This window comes from Rattus norvegicus, chromosome 6 (assembly GCF_036323735.1).
Source record: "Rattus norvegicus strain BN/NHsdMcwi chromosome 6, GRCr8, whole genome shotgun sequence".
NCBI lineage: Eukaryota > Metazoa > Chordata > Mammalia > Rodentia > Muridae > Rattus > Rattus norvegicus.
Genome location: NC_086024.1, coordinates 15,992,805 through 16,005,922, shown reverse-complemented (window position 1 = coordinate 16,005,922; position 13,118 = coordinate 15,992,805). Strand labels below are relative to the sequence as shown.

Genomic DNA, 13,118 nt, shown 5'->3' with positions numbered 1-13,118 from the left:
CTTGAGTATTTCTTATATACATTTCAAGTGTTATTCCCTTTCCCGGTTTCCGGGCAAACATCCCCCTCCCCCTTCCCCTTCCTTATGGGTGTTCCCCTCCCAACCCTCCCCCCATTGCCACCCTCCCCCCATAGTCTAGTTCACTGGGGGTTCAGTCTTAGCAGGACCCAGGGCTTCCCCTTCCACTGGTGCTCTTACTAGGATATTCATTGCTACCTATGGGGTCAGAGTCCAGGGTCAGTCCATGTATAGTCTTTAGGTAGTGGCTTAGTCCCTGGAAGCTCTGGTTGCTTGACATTGTTGTACTTTTGGGGTCTCGAGCACCTTCAAGCTCTTCCAGTTCTTTCTCTGATTCCTTCAACGGGGGACCTATTCTCAGTTCAGTGGTTTGCTGCTGGCATTCGCCTCTGTATTTGCTGTATTCTGGCTGTGTCTCTCAGGAGCGATCTACATCCGGCTCCTGTCGGTCTGCACTTCTTTGCTTCATCCATCTTGTCTAATTGGGTGGCTGTATATGTATGGGCCACATGTGGGGCAGGCTCTGAATGGGTGTTCCTTCAGTCTCTGTTTTAATCTTTGCCTCTCCCTTCCCTGCCAAGGGTATTCTTTTTCCTCATTTAAAGGAGTGAAGCATTCACATTTTGATCATCCGTCTTGAGTTTCGTTTGTTCTAGGGATCTAGGGTAATTCAAGCATTTGGGCTAATAGCCACTTATCAATGAGTGCATACCATGTATGTCTTTCTGTGATTGGGTTAGCTCACTCAGGATGATATTTTCCAGTTCCAACCATTTGCCTACGAATTTCATAAACTCGTTGTTTTTGATAGCTGAGTAATATTCCATTGTGTAGATGTACCACATTTTCTGTATCCATTCCTCTGTTGAAGGCCATCTGGGTTCTTTCCAGTTTCTGGCTATTATAAATAAGGCTGCGATGAACATAGTGGAGCACGTGTCTCTTTTATATGTTGAGGCATCTTTTGGGTATATGACCCAAGAGAGGTATAGCTGGATCCTCAGGCAGTTCAATGTCCAATTTTCTGAGGAACCTCCAGACTGATTTCCAGAATGGTTTTACCAGTCTGCAATCCCACCAACAATGGAGGAGTGTTCCTCTTTCTCCGCATCCTCGCCAGCATCTGCTGTCACCTGAGTTTTTGATCTTAGCCATTCTCACTGGTGTGAGGTGAAATCTCAGGGTTGTTTTGATTTGCATTTCCCTTATGACTAAAGATGTTGAACATTTCTTTAGGTGTTTCTCAGCCATTCGGCATTCCTCAGCTGTGAATTCTTTGTTTAGCTCTGAACCCCATTTTTTAATACGGTTATTTGTTTCCCTGCGGTCTAACTTCTTGAGTTCTTTGTATATTTTGGATATAAGGCCTCTATCTGTTGTAGGATTGGTAAAGATCTTTTCCCAATCTGTTGGTTGCCGTTTTGTCCTAACCACAGTGTCCTTTGCCTTACAGAAGCTTTGTAGTTTTATGAGATCCCATTTGTCGATTCTTGATCTTAGAGCATAAGCCATTGGTGTTTTGTTCAGGAAATTTTTTCCAGTGCCCATGTGTTCCAGATGCTTCCCTAGTTTTTCTTCTATTAGTTTGAGTGTGTCTGGTTTGATGTGGAGGTCCTTGATCCACTTGGACTTAAGCTTTGTACAGGGTGATAAGGATGGATCGATCTGCATTCTTCTACATGTTGCCCTCCAGTTGAACCAGCACCATTTGCTGAAAATGCTATCTTTTTTCCATTGGATGGTTTTGGCTCCTCTGTCAAAAATCAAGTGACCATAGGTGTGTGGGTTCATTTCTGGGTCTTCAATTCTATTCCATTGGTCTATCTGTCTGTCTCTGTACCAATACCATGCAGTTTTTATCACTATTACTCTGTAATACTGCTTGAGTTCAGGGATAGTGATTCCCCCTGAAGTCCTCTTATTGTTGAGGATAGCTTTAGCTATCCTGGGTTTTTTGTTATTCCAGATGAATTTGCAAATTGTTCTGTCTAACTCTTTGAAGAAATGGATTGGTATTTTGATGGGGATTGCATTGAATCTGTAGATTGCTTTTGGTAAAATGGCCATTTTTACTATATTAATCCTGCCAATCCATGAGCATGGGAGATCTTTCGATCTTCTGAGGTCTTCTTCAATTTCTTTCCTCAGTGTCTTGAAGTTCTTATTGTACAGATCTTTTACTTGCTTGGTTAAAGTCACACCGAGGTACTTTATATTATTTGGGTCTATTATGAAGGGTGTTGTTTCCCTAATTTCTTTCTCGGCTTGTTTCTCTTTTGTATAGAGGAAGGCAACTGATTTATTTGAGTTAATTTTATACCCAGCCACTTTGCTGAAGGTGTTTATCAGCTTTAGTAGTTCACTGGTGGAACTTTTGGGATCACTTAAATATACTATCATGTCATCTGCAAATAGTGATATTTTGACCTCTTCTTTTCCGAACTGTATCCCCTTGATCTCCTTTTGTTGTCTGATTGCTCTGGCTAGAACTTCAAGAACTATATTGAATAAGTAGGGAGAGAGTGGGCAGCCTTGTCTAGTCCCTGATTTTAGTGGGATTGCTTCAAGTTTCTCTCCATTTAGTTTAATGTTAGCAACTGGTTTGCTGTATATGGCTTTTACTATGTTTAGGTATGGGCCTTGAATTCCTATTCTTTCCAGGACTTTTATCATGAAGGGGTGTTGAATTTTGTCAAATGCTTTCTCAGCATCTAATGAAATAATCATGTGGTTCTGTTCTTTCAGTTTGTTTATATAATGGGTCACGTTGATGGTTTTCCATATATTGAACCATCCCTGCATGCCTGGGATGAAGCCTACTTGATCATGGTGGATGATTGTTTTAATGTGCTCTTGAATTTGGTTTGCCAGAATTTTATTGAGTATTTTTGCGTCGATATTCATAAGGGAAATTGGTCTGAAGTTCTCTTTCTTTGTTGTGTCTTTGTGTGGTTTAGGTATAAGAGTAATTGTGGCTTCGTAGAAGGAATTCGGTAGTGCTCCATCTGTTTCAATTTTGTGGAATAGTTTGGATAATATTGGTATGAGGTCTTCTATGAAGGTTTGATAGAATTCTGCACTAAACCCGTCTGGACCTGGGCTCTTTTTGGTTGGGAGACCTTTAATGACTGCTTCTATTTCCTTAGGAGTTATGGGGTTGTTTAACTGGTTTATCTGTTCCTGATTTAACTTCGATACCTGGTATCTGTCTAGGAAATTGTCCATTTCCTGAAGATTTTCAAGTTTTGTTGAATATAGGTTTTTATAGTAAGATCTGATGATTTTTTGAATTTCCTCTGAATCTGTAGTTATGTCTCCCTTTTCATTTCTGATTTTGTTAATTTGGACGCACTCTCTGTGTCCTCTCGTTAGTCTGGCTAAGGGTTTATCTATCTTGTTGATTTTCTCAAAGAACCAACTTTTGGTTCTGTTGATTCTTTCTATGGTCCTTTTTGTTTCTACTTGGTTGATTTCAGCTCTGAGTTTGATTATTTCCTGCCTTCTACTCCTCCTGGGTTTATTTGCTTCTTTTTGTTCTAGAGCTTTTAGGTGTGCTGTCAAGCTGCTGACATATGCTCTTTCCTGTTTCTTTCTGCAGGCACTCAGCGCTATGAGTTTTCCTCTTAGCACAGCTTTCATTGTGTCCCATAAGTTTGGGTATGTTGTAACTTCATTTTCATTAAATTCTAAAAAGTTTTTAATTTCTTTCTTTATTTCTTCCTTGACCAGGTTATCATTGAGTAGAGCATTGTTCAATTTCCACGTATATGTGGGCATTCTTCCCTTATTGTTATTGAAGACCAGTTTTAGGCTGTGGTGGTCCGATAGCACGCATGGGATTATTTCTATCTTTCTGTACCTGTTGAGGCCCGTTTTTTGACCAATTATATGGTCAGTTTTGGAGAAAGTACCATGAGGAGCTGAGAAGAAGTTATATCCTTTTGCTTTAGGATAGAATGTTCTATAAATATCCGTTAAGTCCATTTGGCTCATGACTTCTCTTAGTCTGTCGACATCACTGTTTAATTTCTGTTTCCATGATCTGTCCATTGATGAGAGTGGGGTGTTGAAATCTCCCACTATTATTGTGTGAGGTGCAATGTGTGTTTTGAGCTTTAGTAAGGTTTCTTTTACGTATGTAGGTGCCCTTGTATTTGGGGCATAGATATTTAGGATTGAGAGTTCATCTTGGTGGATTTTTCCTTTGATGAATATGAAGTGTCCTTCCTTATCTTTTCTGATGACTTTTAGTTGGAAATTGATTTTATTTGATATTAGAATGGCTACTCCAGCTTGCTTCTTCTGACCATTTGCTTGGAAAGTTGTTTTCCAGCCTTTTACTCTGAGGTAGTGTCTGTCTTTGTGTCTGAGGTGTGTTTCCTGTAGGCAGCAGAATGCAGGGTCCTCGTTGCGTATCCAGTTTGTTAATCTATGTCTTTTTATTGGGGAGTTGAGGCCATTGATGTTGAGAGATATTAAGGAATAGTGATTATTGCTTCCCGTTATATTCATATTTGGATGTGAGGTTATGTTTGTGTGCTTTTTTTCTCTTTGTTTTGTTGCCAAGACGATTAGTTTCTTGCTTCTTCTAGGGTATAGCTTGCCTCCTTATGTTGGGCTTTACCATTTATTATCCTTTGTAGTGCTGGATTTGTAGAAAGATATTGTGTAAATTTGGTTTTGTCATGGAATATCTTGGTTTCTCCATCAATGTTAATTGAGAGTTTTGCTGGATACAGTAACCTGGGCTGGCATTTGTGTTCTCTTAGGGTCTGTATGACATCAGTCCAGGATCTTCTGGCCTTCATAGTTTCTGGCGAGAAGTCTGGTGTGATTCTGATAGGTCTGCCTTTATATGTTACTTGACCTTTTTCCCTTACTGCTTTTAATATTCTTTCTTTATTTTGTGCGTTTAGTGTTTTGACAATTATATGACGGGAGGTGTTTCTTTTCTGGTCCAATCTATTTGGAGTTCTGTAGGCTTCTTGTATGCCTATGGGTATCTTTTTTTTAGGTTAGGGAAGTTTTCTTCTATGATTTTGTTGAAGATATTTACTGATCCTTTGAGCTGGGAGTCTTCGCTCTCTTCTATACCTATTATCCTTAGGTTTGATCTTCTCATTGAGTCCTGGATTTCCTGTATGTTTTGGACCAGTAGCTTTTTCCGCTTTACATTATCTTTGACAGTTGAGTCAATGATTTCTATGGAATCTTCTGCTCCTGAGATTCTCTCTTCCATCTCTTGTATTCTGTTGGTGAAGCTTGTATCTACAGCTCCTTGTCTCTTCTTTTGGTTTTCTATATCCAGGGTTGTTTCCATGTGTTCTTTCTTGATTGCTTCTATTTCCATTTTTAATTCCTTCAACTGTTTGATTGTGTTTTCCTGGAATTCTTTCAGGGATTTTTGCGATTCTTTCAGGGATTTTTGCGATTCTTTCAGGGATTTTTGCGATTCCTCTCTGTAGGCTTCTACTTGTTTATTAATATTTTCCTGTGTTTCCCTAAGGGAGTTCTTCACGTCTTTCTTGAAATCCTCCAGCATCATGATCAAATTTGATTTTGAAACTAGATCTTGCTTTTCTGGTGTGTTTGGATGTTCCATGTTTGTTTTGATGGGAGAATTGGGCTCCGATGGTGCCATGTAGTCTTGGTTTCTGTTGCTTGGGTTCCTGCGCTTGCCTCTCGCCATCAGATTATCTCTAGTGTTACTTTGTTCTGCTATTTCTGACAGTGGCTAGACTGTCCTATAAGCCTGTGTGTCAGGAGTGCTGTAGACCTGTTTTCCTCTCTTTCAGTCAGTTATGGGGACAGAGTGTTCTGCTTTCGGGCGTGTAGTTTTTCCTCTCTACAGGTCTTCAGCTGTTCCTGTGGGCCTGTGTCTTGAGTTCACCAGGCAGCTTTCTTGCAGCAGAAAATTTGGTCTTACCTGTGGTCCCGAGGCTCAAGTTCGCTCGTGGGGTGCTGCCCATGGGCTCTCTGCAGCGGCAGCAACCAGGAAGACCTGTGCCGCCCCTTCCGGGAGCTTCAGTGCACCAGGGTTCCAGATGGTCTTTGGCTTTTTCCTCTGGCTTCCGAGATGTGTGTGCGGAGAGCAGTCTCTTCTGGTTTCCCAGGCTTGTCTGCCTCTCTGAAGGTTTAGCTCTCCCTCCCACGGGATTTGGGTGCAGAGAACTGTTCATCCGGTCTGTTTCCTTCAGGTTCCGGCGGTGTCTCAGGCAGGGGTCCTGCTGCTCCTGGGCCCTCCCCCACGGGAGCCCAGAGGCCTTATACAGTTTCCTCTTGGGCCAGGGATGTGGGCAGGGGTGAGCAGTGTTGGTGGTCTCTTCCGCTCTGCAGCCTCAGGAGTGCCTACCTGACCAGGCGGTTGGGTCTCTCTCTCACGGGGTCTGGGAGCAGAGAGCTGCTGCGGGCCGGGATCCGCGGGTACACTTAACATTTATTTTTGTACAATTGTGTGAAGATGCATTCTTTTGTTTTGCAGAAAGGTAGAACTTAGTTTTTATTATTATATTCCAATTGCTCAAAAAAGCTTTCACTTTAATTTGCATCATAGGAGTTATAATTAAGTGGTAGAAGATTTATATATTTAAATTATTTCTGGCATAATTATTGACATCACAAATCATCACTAGTACTTTATGACTAAATCTGCTAGCTCTCAGCAGTTCATTCAGAGGTTGACAATGTGAATATGCTATAATTCCTATAGAGGTTATTTGTACAATGACCTCAGTACACAGATCAATGCTCATATGAAGAGCAAAGTATCATTAAGTACTCAGAAAAGTCTCTCCTACACCTAAAATTCCAGCCAACAATTCCCCCAAACTTGGACAAATCAAAGTCCCCACTCTAGTTTGGGAATCTTTAAATCAAAACAAACATCTTCGAATACAAAGGAGAGATCCATGTATGAATTTCACCAGAAATTTGAATTTATCTCCTAATGTAAATACACTTAGCCACTCCATTCAAACATTGGGGTCGCTAAATATGTACAGAAAAATAATCATAGCTTTATAATCATAGCAAAACATAGTTTGTTTTGTTGTTGTTTCAGTTGTGTTGGCCTCCAGAATACTGAAATTACAGGTGCACATAATCATACTTGGCAGTTATGGTGTTTTTAAAGAAACTCTGACTATTTCATCAAGTCCCAAAACGAACTAACTCTGTGAGAAAATCAGATTACAGAAAATTAACTCCACATTTGTTTGTGTTATACATATAGTGTTTTCAAAAAAATTTCCCAGAAAAAAGAATAATATCTCTCCCAGTCCTGTTTATCCTGGATAATAGTTTAATAGTAAAGTCAGTTTACATTTGAAGACATTTTGAATAATCCTATTAGAAGTCAATTTAAATGATCTAGTTCGTGTTTAACTCTTCAGCTATTTGCCAATTAATCTTTTGAAGTGCCTTCTTCCTTAACACAGCTGTAGTGCGGAGGGTGGCCAGCAGCTGGCCTTGATTTCTATGGGTTCTCACCAATGCTCAGATTTCTTCCTTGCAAATGCTTTCTTAAATGCTACACACCTAAGCAAGTTTGCATCATTAAGCACTTATTAATCCCTCCCCACTAAAAAAGCCCAAGGGAAGCAGGTTTTCTTTTAAAATTAAAAGCCAGCCAACACCCCTTCCCCTGCAAAAGACAGTGCTCCGCATGACAGAGATGTCCCCTATAAAACAGTCACATTTGAAATGATCCTAAAGGGATCAAAACCACTGGGCTCAAAGGCATCAGATGAGAAGCCTAACGGATGGGTTCGAAGCCACCAGTGACGGCCACGAGGGCATCTCTAAACAACCATCATTTTCTCCCGAGGACGGCTTCTGCCACTGCACAGTAGTTCTGAAACTGACACCGAGAAATGGCATTTCAGTTCATTCTCTGGCTCACACGACGCCTCTGTCCTTGCTTCTCCATCCTTTCTTCCATTTCTTGCTCTTCAATCCCACCAACAGTGATGACTATGCAATTTCCCACATCTGTGTGTTTCCGCTGCCTTACCTTAGTCACACACCTACTCCAACTGCTACGCTGAGTACCACTACCAGGATAGTCCATCATTTTGTCACACTCACTACAGGAAAGATAAACTTACTATTCCTTTTTTTAAATTAATTTATTTATTATGTATACAGTGTTCTGCCTGCATGTATGCCTGCAGGCCAGAAGAGGGCATCAGATCCCATTACAGATGGTTGTGAGCCACCCTGTGGGTGCTGGGAATTGAACTCAGGACCTCTGGAAGAGCATCCAGTGATCTTAACCCCTGAGCCATTCTCCAGCCCAAACTTACAATGCTGTATCAAGCAAACAAAACCAAAGTGTCCCTGGCTTAGGTAGCATCAATCCATTGTTCTGGTCACCTCCAGCAGAGGAACTCACACCTGCGCTCACTGTCACGGATTCACTTTTCAATAGTCTCCATCCACATACATTTCCACACAGTGATCCGGCCACTGTGTCATCAAAGGGAACTATATCCAGTCTGACCTAAAGACTCTTTATAACCCAGAGAATGTGACTGGAGCAATGCTGTGAGACTTGCCAGGCTGTTGGGCTTCTGCCTGGATTTGCTGCTATGCAGAAGTAGCTCCGCTACCTCAAACACGCCATGCTGAAAAAGAGGTTACTTGTAGCACCAACTGTCAGCAGAAAGGAAACTCCAATTCCCCAAACTCCAAAAGGCAGTCCAATGCCCAGAAATGAGTTTAACCCGGATTATAGGAAGGCTTCTGTTAGATAAAAGCCAGCATTCCTCAGAACTTATAAAGCTGGTTCTCATGGCCAAAAGCAGTCACTTCCCTTACCCCTGGCAAGAGGGACACATGGCTCTCCAATTATCTTCTAAGCACATCAAGTCCATGCTAGCCTCCAGGTTCCCACCAGCCCCTACTCACAAGTATTTGCTACACATTTCAAAGTCCATCCTCGAGTCCTAGCCCTGCTCAGTTCCTCTTCTACCCTAAGCTTGCTGCCACTCCCAGCTCTCCACGCTGTCCTCAGCTCTTGCTCTCACTACTCACAGCCCCAGCTAACCTCATAATACTCTCTCAATTCCCTGTCCCCTGCTAGTCTCCTCTCTCTCTCACAGACAGCCGTGACCCTGCTCAGTCTGCTGGCCGTGTTCAGTGTACTTCTTTCTTTCTCTCTCTGCTCTGGACCCTTCCTAGTTCCTCTGGATATTTTCTCTTTCTCTCATTCACAATAAAAAGCATTCCCTTAACCATATCAAAGAATGGTCATGTTGGCAGTTTATATATCTGATACAGAACACTGCAGTGGGGCACAGATGGACCCCCTTCCACAGGGTTCGACCTCCCTAACCAGACCAAGTTGCTGACTTGAGTCTCCAAAGGTATGGGTCATTTGTTTCTGCCAACCATCATATTCCACTTCAAATGTCTGAGTCTGTCTCTTCAGTCACTTCTTCCCTCTACCTGCTCTCTTCTGGTACTCAGGTACGTGTCACCTTAGAGCTGGCTGTTCTGTCTCTGTTGGCTCCAGGAGCCTACTACTACTTCAAAGATGTGCTAGGCAGCTTCTCTCTCCCTACTGGGCACCCACTGCATGGAAAGAGATGCCTCTCCTTTGTGATGTGGAATACTTCTCTCTGACAAGTCTCCTACTATTTCCCTACCTCCCTTGAATAGAGTTGTCTCTGTCCAGTCTGCAGGCCATATCAAATCTACTTTATCTCTCTGTTCTAGACTCTTTCAGATGTCTCAATCTGACATGGAGTGGTCATGTCCCCAGTTCATATACCCAATGGGCCTCTAGCTATCCCACTACCCAAGGGGCCAGAAATGTGCGCACAATTAAAAGAAGCCCTCTTACCACTTTATCTGCCAGCTAAACGGTACCAGTTAAACTCAGTATACGTCTGGAGGAAAACTACCTAGTTTGTCCTTGCCCTAATTCCTATCTCCTAAAATCAAAAAATATAAAAAAAAAAAAAAGCCTACAGTTTTCCTTTATCATTCAACAAGTCATGTGTGGAGTTGGCTTGTGAAGTTGTCCACATGAGGCCAAAGGTTGAGTGAAATAGCCCATCATTGTTTCTATCTCTGAGCCATCAACACAGAGGAAGCTCCCACTACCTGAGACTTAAACTGCTAAAATTAAGTCTAAGATCTCCCTAAGAGTCATTAAAACCTATTGAGCTGAATGTTCCAACCAGAGATCATAACATCTCACACAGTCCTTAAATCAATCTCACAGTATACATTGATCTCACAGTATCTTACATTTGTAGGAAACTATATATTACGAAAGAATGTTCAAAGATAACTTATTTGCTCTATACAACAGAAGTCAGTGAGATCTTGAATGGATCTCTCTCTTCAGCAATGAAGAGCTCAGGAATGAAGGGGTTAACTCTGTATAGTCCAGCAGCCAGTGGAATGGATGTACACAGCATGAATGACAGATTGCTGTTTTTTCAGATTAAAACAAAACAAAACAAACAAAAAACACCACAATGATTCTACCATTCCTGTTTGCACAGAACAGAATAATCTGGTCTAAATCCATCTAGTTCAGCAACAGCAGCTGTGGAAGTCCATCTGCCTAGTAAGTCACCTTAGTCTAGTGTCTACACTTCCTAATGGTCACCCTTTCTTTTCCCGTCCTTAAAACTTGCTCATGCGTGCTTGCAAGTTCAGCTCCTCCACAGAGAGCTAACAGGACACCCTTGTTTACTCTCTCAGCATCCTTGTCCTATCTGTCAGTTTCATACACTACCTGGCAGTTTCATGGTGTTCACACACAGACCTTACTTTCTCGGCTAGTTCCTCACTGAATACTGAGTCTCATGCCCATGACTCTTGGGACAGTGGAGGCCTATCACACACTTCCTGGTAATACTCTGAATGTTACCCTTGCTTATTTGCAAACTAAACCGTACTCTCTTGTTTGGAGGTCACAAAGGACGCTATCCTTATACTCATGAGGAAAGAACAGCCCTCCACTTCTGGGAAGGTTCTCTTTGGGGAAGGTAATCCTTTTTCCAGTGAGGATGAGCTGGAGAGAAGACATACATGGAACCTTAGTTTGGGTCTTATTGCTGTGAAGAAACATCATCACCACAACAATTCTTATAAAGAAAATATTCAGTTGGGGCTGGCTTACAGTTTTAGAGGTTTAGTCCATTATCATCATGGCAGGAAACATGACAGTATGTAGGACAGACATGGTGCTGGAGAAGGAACGAAGAGTTCTACATCCTTAGGCAGCAGAAGGAGACTGTGAGCCACACTAGGTATAGCTTGAGCATAGAGACCTCAAAGGCTGTCCCCATAGTGACACACTTCTTCCAACAAGGCCATACCTCCTAAGAGTGCAACTCCCTATAAGCCAAGCATTCAAACACATGAGTCTACTAGGCACTATTCCTATGCAAACCATCACAAAGCCATTACAGAGGATATACACACTATCCAGTCAGAAAGAATAGCTAAACCAACCCTATCCATCAGATGGTGACAAGTGTTATAGCCAGACTGCCCTGATACCTCGAAGGCTCTTTAATAACAGAAAGTGTTTCTCATGATGAGGTATTATATTCTTCAACCCATGCATGATGCAAAAGCATATAACTAACATTCACTAACTGATCTGAAGGAATGAAGTATACTGCACTGTGAGAAAAGAATATTCACAACATGTCTACAATAGAAACAAAGAATTGAAAAGATAAAGTATTTTTGAAAAGATTTTTTATGTACATAAATGCTCTGTCTGCATGTATGTCTGCATGCTAAAAGAGGGTACCACAGATGGTTGTGAGCCACCATGTGGTTGCTGGGAACTGAACTCAGGACCTCTGGAAGAGGAGCTAGTACTCTTAACTGAGAAGCCATCTCTCCAGCCTAGAAAAGACAAAACTACTTTCAAGGTCAGCAGTTCATGGAGCTAGAAAGATGGCTTAGCATCTAAGAACCTTTACTATTTGCAGGGACCAGAATTTAGTTTCTAGTTCCTCTATCAGATGGTTCACAATCACCTGTAATTCCAGATTAAGGGGATTCAATGGCTTTTCCAGCCTCCACAGGCACCTGCACTCCTGTCCACATACCCACTTACAGACAGACAGACAGACACAGATAGAACATGCAAAATTAAAAACTAAAATATTTAAATGTCACCAGTTTAATAATAGGAACACTTTTTTTGGCAAACAGTTTATCTCTTAAGAATGCTTTTGGGGCTGGGGATTTAGCTCAGTGGTAGAGCGCTTACCTAGGAAGCGCAAGGCCCTGGGTTCGGTCCCCAGCTCCGAAAAAAAGAACCAAAAAAAAAAAAAAAAAAAAAAAAGAATGCTTTTAAAGTACCGTCTAAAGAAAGTCTATAAAACTGATAAGACATTTAAAAAATATTTTACCAGGAGTGGGGCTGGGGGATGCATCACAAATAATCAAGATGTAAATCTCTTAGCAGTACCAATTAAAAGGTTTGCTGAAGCTACAAGACTGGCCACTTCATTTCAACATTTCTAGGCAACGGAAAGGTTTTCCTGGAAAATACTACCTTTTCTTTTAGAGAAGGTTGGCACAAATACTTAGTCAATAAGAAACTTAAGGTTTCCTTACAAGCCATTTAGAGGAAATCCACTATATGAATGAATGAAACTTTCAGCACCCATAAAGTTAAAAATACACATTTGGTTAAATACATGAGATTTAGCTAAATACTTTTTCCCAGGTAAGATGAATTATGTCTATTTATTGTTATTTTAAGATTTTTCTATAAAATAAAAGCATAAAAAAATCTTTATGTTATTCCATGAAACACACATAAACCGAAAGAAGACCAGGTTGATTTGATTCCAAATGCCAAGTCATTTTCAAACAGATAAGACATCCATCTCATTTGATGAAAAGAATCAGTGACCTCAGAGATACTTTTGGCAAAAAGTACTTCCAAACAGCCTTCAGTGCAAGAGCAGAGTGGGTGGACACTTGAGTCAGCCATCTGCAGTCTGTCACACATGGAACCTAAGAAAGTCATCCCTTATGTTCATCCTCTGCAACACTGAAAGATACAAGCAACACCTACTCCATACACATGCTCTGTAGTCTGCCCTTAAAAACAA

General features: G+C 41.4%; 1 protein-coding gene across 11 annotated transcripts in view; it reads right to left on the bottom strand.

Annotated features, from left to right (window-relative positions):
• The window catches only part of Thada (THADA, armadillo repeat containing), a 303,931-nt gene that overhangs the window by 234,601 nt on the left and 56,212 nt on the right, over positions 1-13,118 (bottom strand). The window contains exon 23 of one of the 11 annotated variants that reach the window (XM_039112159.2): positions 5,368-13,057. The exons of the other annotated variants lie outside the window; for them this stretch is intronic. Within the exon in view, the coding sequence (XP_038968087.1) occupies positions 13,030-13,057 (28 nt within the window). The 3' untranslated portion in view covers positions 5,368-13,029. Of the gene's footprint in view, positions 1-5,367; positions 13,058-13,118 lie in introns of those variants that run through there. 11 annotated transcript variants of the gene reach the window in all.